This window comes from Lissotriton helveticus, chromosome 2_1 (genome assembly GCF_964261635.1).
Source record: "Lissotriton helveticus chromosome 2_1, aLisHel1.1, whole genome shotgun sequence".
NCBI classification, from domain to species: Eukaryota; Metazoa; Chordata; class Amphibia; order Caudata; family Salamandridae; genus Lissotriton; species Lissotriton helveticus.
In genome coordinates, this window is record NC_136059.1 from 1,737,211,290 (window position 1) to 1,737,232,853 (window position 21,564).

At 47.3% G+C, this 21,564-nt stretch overlaps 1 protein-coding gene across 1 annotated transcript in view; it reads left to right on the forward strand.

The window, feature by feature from the left end:
* LOC144818874 (uncharacterized) overlaps window positions 1-20,353 on the forward strand; it is a 181,898-nt gene extending 161,545 nt beyond the window's left edge. Inside the window, exon 6 of the mRNA XM_078676693.1 lies at window positions 20,190-20,353. Coding sequence (XP_078532819.1) covers window positions 20,190-20,270 — 81 coding nt within the window. The 3' untranslated portion in view covers window positions 20,271-20,353. The remainder of the gene's footprint in view (window positions 1-20,189) is intronic.
* The last annotated feature ends 1,211 nt before the right edge of the window (window positions 20,354-21,564 follow it).

Consider the following 21,564-nt stretch of genomic DNA (forward strand, 5'->3'; position numbering starts at 1 on the left):
CGGGTCGTTGTGTCCTGGGGTTGTCCTGTCGATATATTCCTTTACCTACTCTGTCCTCGTCTCTTTTCTTTCGTTGCATTGCTTCTTTGCGCCACATACCGAGACTGTCGAGCATAATAGGCGTTGTCTTATTATTACGAAGGGCTATTTCTAACGTTTCTATTTTATCAAGATCGAAGGATCCTATCAGTGGCCACTGTTTCTCTTGATTTTCTTTGGTATACCTGTGCCACAGTTTACTATAGGCTATGGTAACTAATCCATAGTTTATGAACATGTCTTTATTAGGGGTGCCTTCCAGCGGAGCTAGATGATCCACCTCTAATAAACGGTCCAGGCTGAACCAACTATCGACCAGTGGGGAGAAGACAGACATGACGGCTCGCGAAGAGGACAAAAAGTCAGCACTGCCTATCTTATCACTGCGTGCAAAGACTAGACAGAATATTTCTATTCTACGTTGTTTGCAGGCAGTGAATACCTCATGAACCAATATCAAAACAATAAATAAACGACCAGTGGGGAGAATAAGTAGATCCGCAAAGGTCTGCGTCCTCTACCCTTTCACTATCTGCAAAGGGGAACCTGTTCTTTCCTGTTTGTAGACAGAGAATCTCCAGAAAACAATCCGCGAACAGTAGCTCGGGGTCAAAAAAACAGTTAATCAGTGTGGGAGAGGGAATCTCCCGAAAACAATTCGTGAATAAATAATCAATCAGTGGGGGAGAAAGATAGGCACGCTGGCTGCGTTACTTATCCTTCACTGTTTGCAAAGAGAAAGAGCCTACTGTTTCTCCGTTTGCAGACAGTGAATCTCCAAATAGGTCAACAAAGAGTAATACTAGTATTTTCTGAACAATTAAACAACTATTTTGCAATTCGTCGTGTCTACACGACCTTACCCGGACCGTATGGACAGTTTCTTATCTTCCGAATCCAGCGCCCGATCGTCCTCCTTTCCTCGTATTCCTCGCGGCACTTCCTGATGGTTCCCAGTCAGGACCGTCAATCACTCGAGAGAGGTCTGTTCGGAGCCAGTGAAGTTCGGATGATCGGCTGCCAGACGAGGGTCTATTGGGCAAGAGCTCTCCCGATCGTTGCAGTCGTTCACTCTGTCATCAGGACCTCTCCCACTGGATCCACGAGTCACTGATGGGCCCCACGCTTGGGACGCCAATTGTTAAAACTAAGGTCAATGGACAATCAATATTTGCCCAGCGGTATCGCCTCTTTAACCCACAAAATATTAACCAATGAAGAGGCAGGCGCTGGAGACTGGAAGGCAGGAAACAAGGTTTATTCTCTCCGGAGGAGAACACATCAGTTCAGACAGCCAGTATCGTCACGAGGTGCTCTAACCGCATCTCTGAGGCCTGGCCTCTTATACACAGTTAAATGAATTTTATTGCAGGTAACACAGTCTTGTAATGCTTTGAAGTATGAAAGGACATCCTCTGAATCTCCCCTACAGGCCCGTTCCCACACACATTTACAGTTGAAGTCCCCACCCCGGTCACAACAGGTGATGATTATCGCGCAGCTGGACATTCCGCCGATTCACGGAATGTGGGGGTTTGATCGGATCTCATAGGGTGGGGGCTTTGATCAACTCGGGGGTCCTTTGATAAGGGAAGCTTTCTACTGTACGGGGAGGGGCAATAAACAGTATCGGCAGAGCTAGGTGTCGGCCTGGGAAAGAGGAAGACAAACGGGCACACAGGAAAAGGGGGGGGGGTTGGTATCAAAGGGCCTGGGACCATGAAAAGGGATGAAGGGAGGTGTCGCGCTGGGAACAGGATGGGGTTCTGAGGCAGAGCTGCGTTGAAGGGGGGTTTATGACCCAAGGCATGCGAGTGTGGGGGTTGTCAGCGTGCGGGCTTTGCGAGGGCGAAGGGCTATGCTGGGGGCCAGTGGCGTGCAGAGGGTGGTTCTGATCGAGGCACCTAAAATGGCGGGTGCACACGACAAAAAGTGTGGCATCCGAGGAAAAAGGCAAGATGGCGCAGATAATGTTTACCAAACCGTACTAATTTTCCACAACACCTCTTCGCAGAAGAGTTAACCCTTCGGCAGAAACCGCGCTACACTCCTTCAGCGGGCAAGAACAGATAGGACAGTAGCAGAACAAGTTTTATCCATCACAGGCAAATACAAATTAAACATCAGTAGTGCAAGCTTGACTTCCTCGCAGAACAGCACAGCATAGTAGAAGTAAAGGGGGATTCTCTCTCTCACAGGAGGGTGCAAGTGTGATTCTCTGTTGGACAGATTCAGCAGGCAGACTAGTACATGCTTTCATCGCTCACAGAACTTGCTCAGTTAAGGCCCGAGTGACATATAAGTCACAGACCGAAGTCTGGACTGAGATGAATGCAGGTGGAGCACCTCATGCATATCTGGGCTGCACCCCATCTTGAACAGGTCCAGCACGTGTTGCGGGTGCTGCCCTGCGAGGGCCTCCAGTTAGTGTGTATAGTCGACATGGGTAAAGAGGGTAAACAGGCCTTCCCATTGGTCCCTTCGCTGACTCCGGTTTATGGGAGAACTCCCTCTCTCCATGCATTCACATTGAATATTCATGGGATGTTTTAAGGTGGCATCTTTTTTTTCTTTTTTTTATTTAACTCCTTTTTTTTCTTCCTTTGGTCGAGCCTGGGAAGCGCATGCCCTGCTCTGCGAGGTATGCTGTATTCAAGTATGGCCTTGAAGCTCTGCCCACTCTCCAACCATATTTTTCAATGACTTGTGTCATTGCCCTTCAGAAATGCTGGCTTCTGATTTGTTAATAGGCTTGTTAGTCCCTCCTTAGAACCACCTTGTCTTAATTTTTTGTAGTCTCCCATGAGGACTGGCTCTTTTACTTCTGTTGTTACACAGTGTGTCTTATTTAGTCTGTATACACTATTTTCTTTAATGAGTTTCTCCTACTGCAGGCACAACATGCTTATATGCAACACTCCGGCGCCATGTGCGCTTTCACTTTTCAAGCAGCCCGGGACAATGGCGGCCACTTCTTAGCAAATACAACAGGTCTCGCATACAAGAGTTTGAGCTGTTGACATTGTAAATGACAATGCCGTTTATTTATGTCTTAATTATCAAAATATAAATTAAATACATTGTAATTTAAAATGCCAAGAGCTCAAACCTTCGCAAATGCGAGACCTATTGCATTGCAAATGCTTGTTTTACTGTGCCCTGTGTCCAGTAACCGTGGTAGTCTCTAGTGCCTGATCCTGAAGCTTCAAAACCAGTGTGAAGATTTACTCACACGTTGCTTAGAATATGTTTTGATCTATAGAGTATTTAATGACCTAATGCAAAACAAAACCTAGTTTTTTATGTCTCTTAACCCACATGATTTTTACATAGCTCTGCATTCTTTGTTGCCTGACAGGTTGACACTTTTGTTGTATTGGCAGTGCTCATTCACTGATATATGATTTTTGTAATCTTAAGTTATTTTGTCATGACTGCAAATTAATTAACTAAATACGGTCCTTGCCTTTATTTGTGTTCCTTTGAAGCATGTACCAATATTGCACACGATGGCGGTCTTGTCGCATGTTGGCCATGACAGGAGCAGAACATAAGCGTGATGGTATATAAGCTGCCAACACTTTAAACCTGTTCAGTTTTAGGGCTTTGTTTCCATACAATGACGAACACGTGTGATACTTTACACGCTAGAACGCGAAATATGTGGAAGTTGTTGAGGACTATTAAAATAGCCTGTAATCCAGGCCTATTTCAAAAGTGGTCCTTACAATTCCATGTGCACATTATTTGTTTGTATGGGGTCATTCACCAGCCAATGCTCCAAATGGGAGAACGGCCTATTTACACAACATTTTGGTCGCACCCGCCCCTAACATGCATTCAAAATTGGACTGCATGCGCACCCACTTTAGCGAGGGGTAGCAGGTTTCTGGAATCCTCAAAATAGGGGATTCGGTAAACCGCCCTCCTTGTGATAGGTTGCGCCATCAAGAGAAGGCCATCGAGAGATGTTGAGTGGAAAACAAAACAAGCATTTGCAATGCAATAGGTCTCTCATTCACGCAAGTTTCAGCTCTTGGCATTGTAAATAAAAATGCTTCCTATGTTTTGGGTTTTAAAACATAAATAAAAGGTGTTGTCATTTACAATACTAATAGTTTAAACTCTCAATGAGAGACCTATTGGATTGCAATAAAGGGCCTTCTCTACTGTTTGTTAGATTGTAAATATCAGAGGAAGAAACCGGTCTACAACGCCTTCAAAGTGGTGATAAATAGTGCTGTGAAGAAGAGGTGTAAGTGTTGGGTAAATTACACAGACACAAAGTGTAAAGTGAGAATTACATATGATCTGAGCTATAAACCTTAACAAAGTGCTCCAACACCTTTCGCTCTGCGATGACACTGTTGAGGCTCAGGAGAAAGAGCGGGGGGGGCTCTTTCCTGCCCTCCCCATGATTTGAGTGTGCAGTGTGACATTGCGTAATGTCATTGCGATCTATCACTCCAGCTGTAATAGGGCCCTGGCTTCACCTCCTGGTGCTGGCGGGCTGTGCTTTATGGCAGGCATGGAGGGGGGAGGGATGGTCTCAGCTGCAGCTCTGGCCTCGTACAGTGCCCCTGCTATTACTAGTGAGCAAGAGGCACTGAGATGGTGGTATTGGCGGTGGTGGTATTGGCGGTGGTGGTATTGGCGGTGGTGGTATTGGTGGTGGTGGTATTGGTAATGGTGGTATTGGTAATGGTGGTATTGGTAATGGTGGTATTGGTCATATTGGTGGTGGTATTGGTAGTGTTATTGGTGGTGGTATTGGTAGTGTTATTGGTGGTGGTGGAGGTGGTATTGGTAGAGGTGGTTGTGGTGGTATTTTTGATGGTGGTGCTATTGGTGGTATTTGTGATATTGGTGGTGGTGGTATTTATTAGCAGTGATAGTATTGGTGGCGGTGATGGAATTGGGGGTGGTATTGGTGGTGGTATTGGTGGTGGTATTGGTGGGGATGGTTGTATTAACGGTGGTGGTGATATTTGTGATGGTGGTGGTATTTGTGGTGGTGGTGATGGTATTGGGTGTTATTGGTGGTGGTGGTATTGGCGGTGGCGGTATTGGTGGTGGTGGTGGTGGTGGTGGTAGTGTTATTGGTGTTTGTGGTGGTATTGGTGGTTGTATTGCTGGTGGTAGTGGTGGTATTTGTGGTGGTGGTAGTGGTGGTGGTGGTTTTGGTGGTGGTAATGGCACTGGGTATTATTGGCGGTGGGTGTTATTGGCGGTGGGTGTTGGCGGTGGGTGTTATTGGCGGTGGGTATTTTTGTCGGTGGGTGGTATTGGCTGTGGTGGTATTGAAGTTGGTATTAGTGGTGGTATTGGTGGTGGTATTAGTGGTGGTATTGGTGGCATTAGTGGTATTAGTAGTGGCATTGGTGGTTGTGGCATTAGTGATGGTGGTATTGGTGGTGGTGGTGGTAGTAGTGATATTGGTGGCGGTGGTATTGGTGGTTTTATTGGTAATGGTGGTGGTGGCATTGGTAATGGTGGTTGTATTGGTGGAATTGGTGGTAGTGGCATTGGTGATGGTGTTGTTAGTGAAACCGGCTTTTGAAAACAAACTGTCAGGTGGCTTTCAGACCCCCCAGGATATAGCGGCATGGATTAGCAAGTTTAGCAGCACAAAAATGGAAATTTAGCGGCACAAAAATGGAAATTTAGCGGCAATTTAGCGGCATTTTATTTGGTGGTTTTTCCTACAACAAACACAGATATCTTCGTTATTTTAGTTATTTAACAACATGAAGCTATGTATATTTGGTTTATTTACAATGTAGACACTTTGTTTGGCTTCAAGGCTACATATAGGACATAAACATGTTAATTAATAAATGCCCCAAAAGCAATCCCCCCCAGGGCCCGCCGCACCCTATGGCTCTTCCTACGCTTGAAGATACCAAGGACGCAGGCCTCCCACATGGTGTCAGTAAGCTCAGTGACCTCTTGCAACATGTTATGGACAGAATGGTTATAAGAGGATAGGCATAGGCAGGATTACAACATATGCTGTAAATCAGCAGAAGCCTCTCCCTAGTGTTACCCTTTTTATATCGCTGTTCTTAATCCCCTTGGCTAGGGGTTCAAGGCAGAGTACATGCGAAAGCAGTCACAGGGGACACCCTTTTAAGGTGCCTTACCAATATTCACCCCCATTCGTTGGGAATCTATTGACCCTAATGCTTGCCTGTGGTGAGTGGTACTCTGCCAACAACATCATTTTCTTTAAAGTGTTTTTATTGGAGTTTTCATACACAAAGACAGCATTACATGTAGTTTGTAATATTCGGAAACAGTATATAACTACATTTCAAGGGGTTGCTGAGCAATAGCATATATGCAGGTCGGTGAATTAACTGATACAGCCACTAGAACATCTCTGAACTAGATGATAATAGTAAGTACACTTAGCAGTTATGTGTCAATATGCCAATTCGGTTAACAATGGTGACACCCTTGAACTGGGGACGGGAAATGGCGATTCGGACTTAGTGATAGGTGGGCCCATATATATAGATATATATATATATATATATATATATATATATTGCTAGAGTATGGCCAGAATGAAGTTCCAACTGTGCGGTGGTTGGCATCATGAGTTAGGTCGAGAGGCAGGGCTGGGTTTCAGCAACTCTGGACTAGAACGATGAGTTGCTATATATCAAGGGGTGCTCTGAGGGCGCGGACAATCCCAAGCGGAAACCAATGCGGTTATTAGTATGGACAAGACCTGACCTTCCGAGGGGTAACAGGAGGATGGCAGATGGAGTGCACGCAGTGCTGCTGCTTATACTGGTGTTCACAGGGCAAAGCATCATTTTGGGTGAGTTGCTGGAGTTGGGCGAGGAGAGCATTCCAGGCTTTTTACGAAAGTGCCGGACTTCTTCATAGCGCATTGCCTCTTCCTTCCCCCATTTCTGCATCGCGCCATGCCATGCATGTGTGGGGCTCATTCTGCTCTCTGTCTACGTCATCCCACTGATACACGGGAACTCGCTGTCCTGTAGCCAGTGCAGCATGGAGGGAGTTGTTTTTAGAGGTTTCTGTTAAGCGCCACCGACCTTAGTTAGAAACGGTACAAAAAGTTCTCTTTCGAGGGTGTAATTTCCACTGGCACGTGCCGCATGGAGAGGGTCTGTGCAGAAGGGTACAGCAGCTTTGCACAAGCACCTTCGATGGGTGGGGGGGTCTGGATGTCTGGATTTTGCGGGAAATTTTGTAAAAATCGCACCATTTTTACAAAAGTGCCGATTTCGCAGGCACTTTTGTAAAAATCGCTGCATTTTTACAAAAGTTTCTTACTCCTGATACTTAAATGGTCCATTGAGTGCAAGACCACAGCGCAAGTCAATCCAAGTGCTTACAGATATGGCATCCTGGTGCTGAATAAATAAGATAAAACAACACTTCGGCTACCTGAACATCATTACTCCATATCCCACTGAAATTTGAAAGGAAATGGGCCCGGACACGCTACGCTCGGCCCCTGACTCATTCACACAAGAGGGACTCGCACGTTTCAACAATGTGTGTATCCACATGACACTGGAATGGGGATTATATTTTGCTTTTTCAGCACTAATTGTTTCTATCCTTATTGTCTGGAAATAGAAAGTAATGACCCTGAGGCCGGAGTTATGATTGGTATTGTTGACACTGATGTGCAAAATCAATAACATTTTATTTAAAATAAAGGGGTGGACAGCACAGACGACTGAATGCTTAAATATCCTTCTAGGTGCGTGGCTGCTTGTTCCCCACCCCTCCCACTTCTGACTGACCACGCCAACATCTAGAAATTCAAACGTGTGAAGAGTAGTGCAGTCAAAAGTAAAAGGAATATGTAGTAGAGAGTTATCTTCATTTAACAAAAATGTTGCTAACACAAGTGTGGGTAAGGGTAATGGGGCAAGAACTCCAATTCAGCAGGAGAAAGGAAGCGGTCATGATGACACATTCAAGCGCACGCACTGATGACACCATATTATTCTTGTCGACTAAAACGTGGAGCTTCTGAGAGTAGATGCAGGCTGGTTAAACAGTGGAAGTCGCATGCCAAAAAAAAAAACACTGATTCCAAGGAAACCTGGAATAATGCGCTTACACACTGCAGAAGCGAATACAACAAATACTTGCAGTGTCACTGTCAATGACCCCATTTCCGACCTGTGGCCAAAGGCTAAAATTAAGAGATAAAGATGACGGTTTTCCATGAGTTCAGAATGTCGAAGGCCACAATCTCTCGTGCCCGTGCGAAAGCTTACACTTTCTCCAAATCTTTTTTCGCGGGCACTTTTGTAAAAATCGTGCCATTTTTACAAAAGTGCCGATTTCGCGGGCACTTTTGTAAAAATCGTGGCATTTTTACAAAAGTGCCGATGTCGTGGCAAACCGCGAAATCCTGGAGGGTCTGACAAATTACATTTAACACAGATGTGCCGTTGTCTGCTTCAGTCCATTAGCACAGGACTATGTGCTACCTGGAGTTCACATGACTTCATTTGCTAATCATTTCTAAATCCATTTTACTTGAGGGGGTTGAAACAGACACAAGATAATGCTTGGTTAATGTGATTGAAAGCAGGCACCCGTGGTACGGGGGCAGCCGTGCTGCTTTAAAAAAACCACAAGCGGTTTCAGCTGAAGCAGCACATGACCGGCCGGCAGTAAGAGAAAATCAATAAAGTAAATAGCGCTTACAGACTAAATAACTGGTCTGGTGTAACAACCAAATAAAAGGGCCAACAGCCATGGAAGGTTACAAATGAAGACAAGGCTGTACTAAGGAGGTACAAACAAGCCTATTAAAGAATCTGAAGGCAACATTTATGAAAGACAATGACACAAGAAACTGAATAAATATGGGCAGAGAGTGGGTACGGCTTCTCTCCCATACTCTATTACAGCAGTCTTGCAGAGTGAGCAGTGCCTGCGCGCTGCCGCTAGGCTCGACCTAAAAAGGAGGGCCCATGAGAGTTGCAGCACTTGGCATGGTGTTGGGGGACATTCCATCTCACTACCAAAGGCATTTTCCTACAGTTAGAGTGACCAGAATTTTCAAGCCCATTAGCTTGCCTGTTAATTACATTGATTTCTTGAAAGAGCTGCTAACTATTTCCGCTGTGTAAAACATAAAAAAGAACCTCCTGCCGTTTTCAGTCGACCCTCCCGAAAAACCTGGACATGAGCTAAATTTCTGGAAATCTGCTGGGACAGCTGGTGAAAAACCGGGACCGTCCTGGCAAATCCGAGATGCCTGGTCACCCTACCTACAGTGAGATCAATTTGGATGAGTCAGCAGACACGCAAAAGTAATCTAACACCTGGTAAAGTTACAGGCTCTTGGAAGCAGGAAGGGCGACTCTCAATCACTCAGGTAAGTCGATAAGAGCTTTATTACACAAAGTACTTCCCTGTGGTAACGATGCGACTGTCCATCAGCCACCCAACCTTCAACTGCCAAGATTGGAACATTATCATGGTAAGTGGAATATGGAACACGTGGAGGACAATGCTCCACATTCTCTGCACGGAAGAAGTACAACATACTGTACCACACACAAATGTAACACAGGCCTACAGAAGAAACCTATCGTACCAATCGGCAAGGGTAAACCAGATGGAGATAATATGGAACAAGCATGATTTGTTGACTGAGATTGTGTAAAGGCAGCAGTAAACTATATACAAGCCCATCACAGAACACCAACTGCTCTGTTGTATCCCCAGAAGTGCACTTCCTTTCCCAGTTATGTTCCATAGGCAGTATTCATGAGATGGGCGGGGCATTTGAGACAAGACGTCTGGTTTGAGATCACTAACTTTTTGAGTTGAAGTTAGTATATGAAGAGTAAGAGTAGTGGCCAGGTAGGGAACCCAGTAAAGAATGCATGACCATTGTAAGCCAGAGGTGTTACCAGTGAGTGCCAAGCAAGCCCAGTGGAGCAGTGCAAAATGGCTTGAGGTGCCGTACAGAGCAGCTGATGATGGACCCACAAGGGACACTCTTTAGTAGAGATCTGAAAGTGACCAGGGAAAAAAGTACCAGAAAGCCAGAGCAGTGAATGTTAGGGAGCCCCCGTCATAAAATGAACAGGCACTAGCGATGCACAGTCAATGTCTTAGGACTAGGCAACTGTTGGGTAATAAATCCATTAAGTTGGGTAATAAATCCTCCAACCCTCCTCAGAGCGACGCAAAGCAAACAGACCCCAGCTGCATCAAAACACAGGAAATGTTCTTGCACCTTTGTCCGTTTATTGGCATGCCAAGGCAGAAGGCAGACGCAGTGTCACGTCTTGGAACAAGCTTCTTCTGCCCCTCATAGATAGTCAGAGGAGAATATAAAGGGCAGAAAGTGCAGTCATCAGTAAATCATAAGATGTGGCCAAGGCCAAATACGGTTGTACATATACAAATAGAAGTGTCATGCAGGCCCAGAGACAGAGAGCAATATAAGGGTACAAGGTACCAGAAAGCAAGTTTAAGACAACCTGCAAGATTCAGTGGCTTTTCACAGCTGTTAACCCATGACGTGTCAAAGAGGGCAATGCAGGGCCTGGGGTCAAGCCTTAATAGATTTCTAAAGGGAGGGGTGTTCAGGAGCACGGAGCAAGCATTTTGGTCAGAGCAGGCCTAGTTAACTCAGTGGGTCTGAGATAGTGTGGAGGAGAATATGGGATTGATTCACTTATTTGGCAGATATATAGATATATATTTTTCCCCACAATATCCCTCCTTTTTGATAGCAATATCAAATACCATTGTAAGAAAAATATGAATATATACATATGGTAGAAATATCGAAAAAGTACTTATCTTTGACTAGCATCACTTAGTGTTTAAATAACATGCATATATTGGCGTAGTCCCATCCAAGAGGTATTCATTTTTCAACATAGATAAAATTATATACTAATACTCAATGCATTTATATTATATATCTATAGCCATTAATTGAAATGTTTCTTTGTGTGCTTTCTCTTCACCCTGTTATATTTGTAGGCTAGCTCCTGCTCTGTAGGAGGTAGAATTTTAACTGCGGAAATTGAATGGATGCTTTTACTACACCATTGCTGTACCATGGAGCAGCAACACTGAAGACAACACAAAAATATCACTATTGTTGGTAGCCATGACCATAGCCAGGACCAGTCATCAGAATCTGTAATTTTCCCTGCTCCACAGAGTATTTGAACTGCATTCTTAATTTGTGCCACATCCCTTGCTATGTTTCCACTTTTGTTTAAAAAATAACAGCAAGAGGAATTTAATAAAACACACAGTTCTCCTTGTTGTAGTGTCAGGAGGTCAAGTGCTATTCGATGTTGAATAGTCATGGCAGCTTGGAAAGTCTGAGGCAGAGCCTGAATGTCACTGATGAACCTTGACCAGTTGCAAGGTTAGTCTGTAGGAGCTGGTGTATACCATTACAGTACCCGGAGGCCCTCTCTTGCAACAGGGGGGGGGGGGGGGGCGCAGCACCGTAATATTCCCCTAACAGGTTGTAACTGTGGCCCTCTGATTACATGGCAGAGGCTCTGGGCCCAGATTCACACAATTCACCTTGGAATTGGTGGTTTCTGGGCTCACAGGACCGAAGATACGAAGATGTCTGCAGAAATGTGTCTTATGAGAGGTCTGGTACCCTGAGGCAAACCCTCAGCCCATCAGAGCTGATGCTTGTTGTGGGGCCTGACCTAGCCATGAAGACACAACAGTACTGTTTATCAAGAAATGCAGTAATTGTAATATAATTTACCACCCAGTTATTATATTTCTGTTTAAACTTAAGCAGTTGGGAAGTCCCTCTACTAGACCTGACAAAAGGCCAGATTTTCTGACTGTGTCGTGCCCAACTGCCCGACACAGACCGATTTTTTTCACCATATGAAGACTATGCGTTAGTAGATTGTGCCATTGCCATTATTTTCCAAACTTTTCTCCTTGCTCCAAAAATCCAGAAGTCATCAAGCAAATGCCATCTTTGGCTACTAGGTTAACACCTCGACTGGACGCAATAAAAACAAGAAATCGCCTTGCTAGAAGATTTCTTGACCCTTAGTGAAATTTATGGTTAGCAGTACATGCATTAATAATCAAGTGATTATTAGCTAGACGAAACAAAAACTGCAAGGGGACAATTTGTTTATCACCTCCACCAATAAGAAGATTAATGACATGGTCAGGATTTACCCACATGTGAGATTCGCACCCATGAAATATGGCAACTCTGATAAAACAATGCCTGGCTAGTTCTTCATCAGAGCCAGTTTTTCCCATTACTTTGGGTAGAGATTTCTGCCGCAGTGAGTGCACAAGTCTACCCAAAAGAGAGAAAACAAAACAAGCATTTACAATGCAATGGTCTCGGCATCATTAAAGGTAGAGCTATTGGCATTGCTCATGACAATTTATTTTTTTTCAATCATAAAAAAATTGCATTGTTATTTACATTGCCAATAGCTTAATCGTTAAATAAATGGCATTGTCATTTACAATGCCAATAGCTTAATCGCTCGCAAATGCATGACCTATTGCATTTACACCCACACAGAGCCACTCACACAAAGCCACCCACATACACATACAGAGCCACCCACACAGAGCCACTCACACAGAGTCCTTCACACAGAGCCCCCTACACAGAGATACCCTCACACAGAGAGAGCCACCCACACATAGAGCCACCTACAAAAAAGCTAGGCACACACACACACACAGCCACACAGACACACACACAGCCCCCCACACACACACTCAGAGCCCCCCCACACACACAGAGCCCCCATACACACACAGATCCCCACACACACACACAGAGCCCCCCCCACACACACAGAGCCCCCCCCCCACACACACAGAGCCCCCCCCACACACACAGAGCCCCCCACACACACAGAGCCCCCACACACACAGAGCCCCACATACACACCCAGAGCCACATACACACCCAGAGCCACACACACACAGAGCCACATACACACACAGGAGAGGAAGCACAGCGAGGGGGCAGGGGAGCAAGCACAGCCAGGGGGCAGGGGAGCAAGCACAGCCAGGGAGCAGGGGAGCAAGCACAGCCAGGGGGCAGGGGAGCGAGCACAGCCAGGGGGCAGGGAAGCAAGCACAGCCAGGGGCAGGGAAGCAAGTACAGCCAGGGGGCAGGGAAGCAAGCACAGCCAGGGGAGCAAGCACAGCCAGGGGGGCAGGGAAGCAAGCAGAGCCAGGGGGGCAGGGAAGCTAGCACAGCCAGGGGGGGCAGGGGAGCAAGCACAGCCAGGGGGCAGGGGAGCAAGCACAGCCAGGGAGCAGGGGAGCAAGCACAGCCAGGGGGCAGGGGAGCAAGCACAGCCAGGGGGGCAGGGAAGCAAGCAGAGCCAGGGGGGCAGGGAAGCTAGCACAGCCAGGGGGGGAAGGGAAGCAAGCACAGCGAGGGGGGCAGGGAAGCAAGCACAGCCAGGGGGGCAGGGAAGCAAGCACAGCCAGGGGGGCAGGGAAGCAAGCACAGTGAGGGGGCAGGGAAGCAAGCACAGTGAGGGGCAGGGAAGCAAGCACAGTGAGGGGGCAGGGAAGCAAGCACAGCCAGGGGAGCAAGCACAGCCAGGGGGCAGGGAAGCAAGCACAGCCAGGGGGGGGGGGGGGCAGGGAAGCAAGCACAGCCAGGGGGGGCAGGGAAGCAAGCACAGCCAGGGGGCAGGGGAGCAAGCACAGCGAGGGGGCAGGGGAGCAAGCACAGCCAGGGGGCAGGGGAACCAGGGGGCAGGGAAGCAAGCACAGCCAGGGGGGGGGCAGGGAAGCAAGCTCAGCGAGGGGGCAGGGAAGCAAGCTCAGCGAGGGGGCAGGGAAGCAAGCACAGCAAGGGGGCAGGGAAGCAAGCACAGTGAGGGGAGCAAGCACAGCCAGGGGGGCAGGGCAGCAAGCACAGCCAGGGGGGCAGGGAAGCAAGCACAGCCAGGGGGCAGGGAAGCAAGCACAGCAAGGGGAGCAAGCACAGCCAGGGGGCAGGGAAGCAAACACAGCCAGGGTGCAGGGAAGCAAACACAGCCAGGGGGCAGGGAAGCAAACACAGCCAGGGGGCAGGGAAGCAAAAACAGCCAGGGACAGGGAAGCAAACACAGCCAGGGGGCAGGGAAGCAAACACAGCCAGGGGGCAGGGAATATATGCTCTCTTTTCCTGGGATGCATAATGACATGATGCAATGACATGCACGCACACACACACATTTGGTAACCCTATATATGTGCATATATGAAATAATACATAGCTTGATTCATAAAGATAATATAAATTATGAAATGACACACGCACATAGTTATATATTTAAGAAAGAAACGCAGGAAGAAAAGAAAGAAAGAAAGAAAGAATGAAAATAAGAAAGGAAGGAAGGAAGGAAGGAAGGAAGATGGAGCGTGGGAGGGAGAGAGGGAGTATGGAATATGAAAGTCTTTCAGAAACTGAAAAAATGCTTAATTGCATATGACACTTTTTCAACCCAAGCCTCGAGAAAGTAATTCATTCCAGTGTTTATTGTAAACATGCCTTATGTGGTGTTGATAAAAAGCCTTATTTGCTTGATTCAATATTTCGTCCACTTGTGCCCCCTATAGATAACAGTGACCGTAACATAGAAGTTGCCAAATCGACCTAATGGCGAAAAGCTCTGTAATTTTTTTTAACAAGTTATTAAATATACTCTCTAAAACGGTATCTTCTTCGATAAATAACACGAGCAGATACCATTCTAAGTGGCACATTGCATTCACACAACATCTGCATGGGTGGAAGCCTCGGAGCTACAGGTGCTTCCAGACGGGTATGGAGAAGTGTCTATCGGAAGTCACCTGGGATTTTTACATGCCCACACTAACACACTTTCACTGTCTCGGTTTTGAAAGCCTTACAAAATGCGGATTGGTTGGATTTTTTTTAAATGCCATTAACCATCTGCCCTCATCTTTTTTTCCAGTCTCATTTAAGTCTCCCTCAGCTTGATTATTGAGAAATCTGAAGTTTGCACCCCCAGTCTTATTGACCAAGAGATGCCCCTGCTCGTAGGGTGTTGGATACAGACTGGTGGAGGGGGGGGGCACTAGTTATCGGGAGTAAATGGCTGTTATTTATTTTATCCAGAGGTGTCAGAGCGCTTTACATTAGAACGAAGAAAGTTAAAAAAGGAATGAGTCTTATAGGTACTCCTGGTGGAATTGACATATCAACAAGTTGCAGATACAGTCAGGCTCATAAAAACGAAAGGCTGTTAGGTACTGTGCCGTGGGGTGGTGAATCGAGGGACAGGTAGTGCTCACCAGGAAGTGGGCAGGGTATTAGTTATCAATGGGTAATCAGGGTTGTTAATCTCAGGTGGGGGTGTTAGGGGCACGAGTAACCTGGAGTAAATACCTGTTAGGTTCTGGGTCGTGGGGTTGGTGACTCGAGGGTCGGGTAGTACTGAGGATAACTGTGGCTGATGACTGATATGAAGTCAGTGGGAGTCTATCGCCAGAGGCGGCCGTGAAACAGAAAATGGAGTGTTCATTAGGATGCATTTCTATGGCTGATAACTGGAGGCTTTCATTAAACAACACCAAACCCTCCCAGTGATAGCGAGTCTTCCCCGGGGGGGGGCGGTTCTCCCTCCTCACCAGCTCATGTCGATCCGGAGCCCCTGCACTTCCGCCTTCGACTCTTCCTGAGTTCTATACAACAATTTCTGTACTTGTGCCACCCACACCGGAAGTGACGTAACACACAGATGGCTTCCCACATCAGTAAAGGAGGAGCCCGTAAACCATCTCTATGGAAACCTGGCCACACGGTGCGAAGGAGGAGTTGGTGTGTAAATAGAGCAGCAAAGAAACATTAGTGTATTTTACACCAGAGGGCCCGAGTTACTCGTTTAAGCTCTCTAGCATCTAGTGATACCAGCACTCTTACACCGCTATTGCTGCCTGTATAGATGTGAATCTGCCCATCCTTGTTTCTCATGGGAAATTATAACTAGCGTGTTATTTTCCAGTAAAACTCAATGGAAAATTAAGGCGTGCCACGCGTTTCCTTTCAGAATCAATATATTTATTATGTTAAAAAAGGGTCAACCTTATTTCAAATAAAAACCTCGTATTCAGTGCATGCCGACGGCTGTTCCTAGGAGGACGCTATAGAGCACTTATAAAGTCTGCTAGTAACCAGCGTGTCTACCTCAACTTTCAACCTCTAAAGCATTTCTGTACAATACACTGGTTTCAGATTATTGAAGCGGCCGAGGTTGCGATGGAGCTGCCTGTTAGCCGATAAGAGATGTGACATGCAGTAAAATAAATATATATATATATATATACACATGAAAGCTCAGAGAGCGGACTTACCCGAGTCCGGGTTCCTCTCTGTATGCGCTGTCACCAGGGGAGGGGAGGGGGCAGTAGCGGCAGCACAATGCATCTGATAATAACCATTAAACAAGACCAAGACGATCCTCACCGGCAGACGAGAACAAAAAATGGCGGCCCAAAGCTCAGAAAATGTTCGCATTCGGGGGCGTGTTTGGCCGTCCCCAAAAGGGGCGGAGCTTAAAAGTGGAAAGAACAGCACCAACACGCCCCCGAATCCGAAAGAGACGGAGCTTCTTTCGAGGGACGCCTCTCTCCTCCAATGGCTGGACTCCGTTTAGGAAGCCAGCCTATGGAGGAGAGACAGGAGAGAGGCGGGTTTAAGCTGCCACACTAAGACCCATTAATTCTCCGGACTTCCGACTGGCAAGCCAGCCTAAGGTCCCTCGACCTAAAAACGTAAATATAAAAAACCCTTCAATCAATAATTCCTTATTCGACCAAATAGGCCATAAAAGACACAGAGAAAATACAACATTGCTCTGTGTCTTTTATTTCTCTAATGGCAAAGTCAAATGATTTTGTAAAATTGACCTAGGTGACAATGTTGCTGGGGTACAGGAAGTGAAATGAAAGAATGTAGGATGTCTGTTTTTTTTTTCCAACACACAACAACATTTAAATACCTCCAAATTAACTTTATAGAAATTTCAAAATACACCAGCAATTCAGAAAGCACAAATGAAGTATTTTTTTTTTGTAATTCTGACGTGTGTTATAAACAGAGATTTTAATAGTACACACACACCTTGACTAACAAGGCAAGATGGCCGCTTGAGTGAGGAGCTGACTTTGGAGCTCCTGGTTTAGGGATCACCTTTTTGGTGAAAATCCCCGAAATAAACCACGCTACCCTCAAGCTTTCCCCACCCCCCTCCCCAAAGACAGAGAACAGCACCCATCTACGCCTCACATTTCGGTCTGTACTCACCGCGACTTGAGCATCGGTGGCCTGGACCGTCCAGCTGGCCACTACGCGATCCCACCGTGTTGATCTGTGTGGGGTCCACCCTGGTCCTGACTGCCTCGTTACTCCTGCGGTCTGAGCTGCTGCGTCCCGCTGCTCCCGATGTCTTGTCCTCTGTGGTGCCGCCTGGAGCAGTCTGGCCTCGCCGAGGTGAAGACCTCCCACATCTAACTGCGGAGGGACCACAAAGTGGAGGAGAAAGGGGTTTGCTTCGATTTTAACAAGCGTACCTGTTCCAGGGCCCCAGGCACGTGTAAATTCAGGCACGCCTGTGGATATTGTGGCAACACCTCCCACCCGAGTCCAAGTGCAACAAGGAAGCTAGAGAAAAAGGGGGTAAAAAACAAGAGTAATGAAATCTTGTTAGGAAAGGCTAGATCTCCGGTGAACATTGGCGCCATGATACCTTGGTTGGAACGGTACACTTGCACTGTTTCGGCGAGGGTCATCAGGGAGGGTTTTGTGGACGGTTTCAGAATACCTGCACAGGGGCACAGCGGGGTGCAATACTGTAAGAACCAGGTGTCGGTTAGATCCAACATGAGCATAGCAAGGGCAAAAATTCTCAAAGAGTTGAACCTAGGGAGGGTGGCTGGACCATTTGAGGACGTCCCGATGGCAGATTTTGTGTGCTCACTCCTAGGGGTGGTACCGAAAAAGGCGCCGGGCGAATTCAGATTAATCCACAACTTATCCGAACCTAGGGGCAGCTCAGTGAATGATGTCATCGCAGACGCACTGTGTAGTGTCAGGTACACATCTTTTGATCAGGCAGTGGCCATGCTGAGAACTTTAGGTCAGGGGGCCTTGCTTGCACACAAAGTCCGGGCTCGGGGGAAGGCAGGACAGCCTTGCAGCAATTTTGAGATCTCATGCAGGAATTTGGGGTACCATTGGCTCCTGATAAAACCGTGGGCCCAACAACCCTCATTGAATTTCTAGGGATTGAGTTAGACTCTGCGCAGGGGGTGTCCAGGCTGCCACGTGACAAAGTCTGGGAGTTTGGGAGCGCCTTGGAAGGCTGCATTGGCAGAGAGAAGGTTACACTACACCAATTGTAGCAAGTGGTAGGCCAGTTAAATTTTGCATTGCGCCTCATTCCTATGGCGCGTCCTTTTTCCCGCACTATTGCTCACGCCTTGTCTGGTCTCAAGGAGAAGCACCACCACACTAGGTTGTCCAGGAGGTCAGGCAGGACATGCAGATATGGAGGACTTTCCTGCGTGATTTTAATGGCAGTGGTGTGGCCTAGCCCGCCCGTGTCCAGCCCTGAATTAGGTTTAATGATCGACGCTGCGGGCAGCGAGCGTTTTGGAGCCATTCTGGGGCACGACTGGGTGGCAGAACATTGGCCGGAGTGGTGGAAAAGTTCGGGGCTCACCAGCAACATCACTTTTCTCGAGCTCTTCCCGATTCTGGTAGCTTTGGTTGTTTGGGCAGACGCATTGAGAGACCAGTCAGTCATATTTTGGTCTGACAACATGGGAGTGGTGGAATGCATAAACAATCAGTCGGCCAAATGTGAAATGTTGCTACGCTTACTAAAAGAGATAGTGTTGCAGTGCATGAGGTTGAATGTGCTCTTCCGAGCAAAACATGTCCCAGGGGTGTTGAATCACGCAGCTGATGCGTTGTCTCGTTTTAAAATGCAGGCTTTCAGGGCACACATCCCAGAGGCAGCGCCCCATCCTCCACCTTTCCCAGAACGTCTCTGGCAGCTTGGTGCCCCAGAGTACCGCACCTCGTGGCTGCAAGCCTAGCACCTAGGACAAGGAGTACATATGAAGGGGCGTTTGGTGAATTTTGTCTTTTTCTTGGGGATCAGTGGGGCGGCAAATGGCTAGATCATGAGTCAGTAGTAGAGTACCTCGCTTTCATGTGGGAACAGGGCCGCACAGTAGCAGCCGCAAGGAGGCATATTGCAGCAATTTCTTATTTTGCGAAGTTGCGTAGGAAAGGTGACCCCACTAAACATTTTGTGATACGGCAGGTTTTGAAAGGGTGGCAACTCTTGCGAGGGACCGAGCCCGATGTGAGGAGGCCTGTTGGCCTAGAAACACTGGGAAAGTTATTAGTGGCCTTACCACGGGTTTGTACATCACCTAGTGAGGCCGTCCTTTTCCAGGCAGCATTCTGCCTAGCATTTTACGATGCTTTCAGGGTAGGTGAGCTAGTCGCAAGGAATAAGCAGGATTGGCTGGGGGGGATCCAAGCAGGACACGTGAAATTGGGCGAAGGCTCGGTGATGATTTCCATACAAAAATCTAAAACTTATCAGGAAGGTAGGGGGGATTCCGTAGTCTTGCACAGGGCGGGGATCACAGCATGCTGCCCGGTCACCAGGTTAGAGGCATTCATGGCCCAAAGGGTTCTAATTTTGGGGGGACCATTGTTTATACACAAGGACAGCACGCCCCTCACAGTGTTCCAGTTTAGAAGAGTTATGATTAAGGCACTTGAGGAAGCAGGTTTAGACCCCGCCAATTTCGGGACCCATTCTTTCAGGATAGGTGCAACCTCAGAGGCAGCGGCAAGGGGCCTGGGGAAGGAACATGTTAAAAGATTGGCAGGTGGACTTCCAACTGCTATAAAAGATATGTGTGGCTGCACTTACTCTAGGATCAAGGTAGCATTTTCATTTAGGCCCAATTGCCCTATACCCTATTCTTGTGACTCAAGAAGGAGGGAAGTTTGTGTTGGTGCATGATGTTTCATTGTAGCTTTTGCATGACATGCCGGCGGGGCGTTCCACTGACCCCCCCCTTTTTTCTCTTTTCTATGTTACTTGCAGTTTCTTCATCCTGTGACTCAGGGGAGAAACATGCGTCGTTTCAAACGGTGGCTGTTCGCAGCGAAGCAACTAAAGAGGTGACGCAAGTTTACTCTTCGCACCAGAAGAACCAGGAGATTTGGGTGGTAGGACACTTATATGTTCGCCGTCTGAACTCTTTCTTTACAGGATCTATCAAAGATAGGGTGACAAGCTTAGGGTCAAAAATGTAATTTTTTGGGCAGGGGGGTCTGTGCGTGGGACAATTCAGAGAGCTGGTGAACCATGCTTTATGCACAAGCTCAGGACCACCCACAATCTGGATCCTGCACCTGGGGGGGTATTGGTCTGGCAAAAATAGGTAGGAGGAAATTGACTGAAGAGTTACTCAAGGAGGTGGGGTGGCTGGCGAAGCAGTGTCCGCAGTCCATAATAGCGTGGTCCCACATGATACCGAGGTTTCAGTGGACGGGGGGCGAATCAGTTAGGGCATTGAATCACGCGGTAAAGCGGCTCAACAACAAGTTCAACAAATTGTTTAGGACCCCTAGATTAAGAACAATAACACATAGGTACATAAGGGGAGAACTGTTTTTTCTACAAGACGAGGTGCACCTTTCACATAAAGGGAATCAGGCATTTATGGATGACATTATAGCCTGGCTCAGGGGTTTGAAACAGAGTACAGGACCTTTCTAGTTGCAGGAGGGGGGCCAGATAGTCGGTCAACTATGCTGGCCTGTGGCGGTAAGGTCAACACTGGTAAGCATAGTCTGCGGTCTTAGCGGTCAGCACCATGTAACTCCGGGGGTAGTGACAGCCGGTAAGTAGGCTGTCGGGTTATGGGGGCCGGGGGAGTCATCCTTCCCAGTGGGCCTGGGGCCACCCCTGTACGCGCATACGCAGCAGTCTGCGGCCCCCTTTTATGGAGTTCAAGGCCAGGGCGTGGGGGGGCCCGGGGGAAAAAGATCCGTCCGATAAGCTGGACCCTCTGCGCACCTTGCTCCAGGTGTAATAGTGGCAGTACCCTGGGACTGAAAGAGGGAGGGGAGAGAAGCTTGCCAGACGTTTATTTTCCCGTCAGGCTCAAAAGGGACACGCAGAAAGTCATATCGTCCATTTTTAGATTTACGGTAGGAGTGCCTTCTGTATTAGAATGTGTTAAAGTTATCTCTTGCAACAACATGTGTCTATCAATGTAAACTGTACTTTCTGTGTTAAATTTTTCTGTAACTGGAAATGTTTTTGAATATTGTTTTGTACTGTTAATAAATACGGCCGGGGGCGGTCACTCCCCCCTAATCCAAATATCTTACAAACACCTAGTCTGGTTGTCCACTCCCTGGGGCATGGGGAAGACCGGGCGGGACTCACTTTGCACCAGGGGTTAAATTGT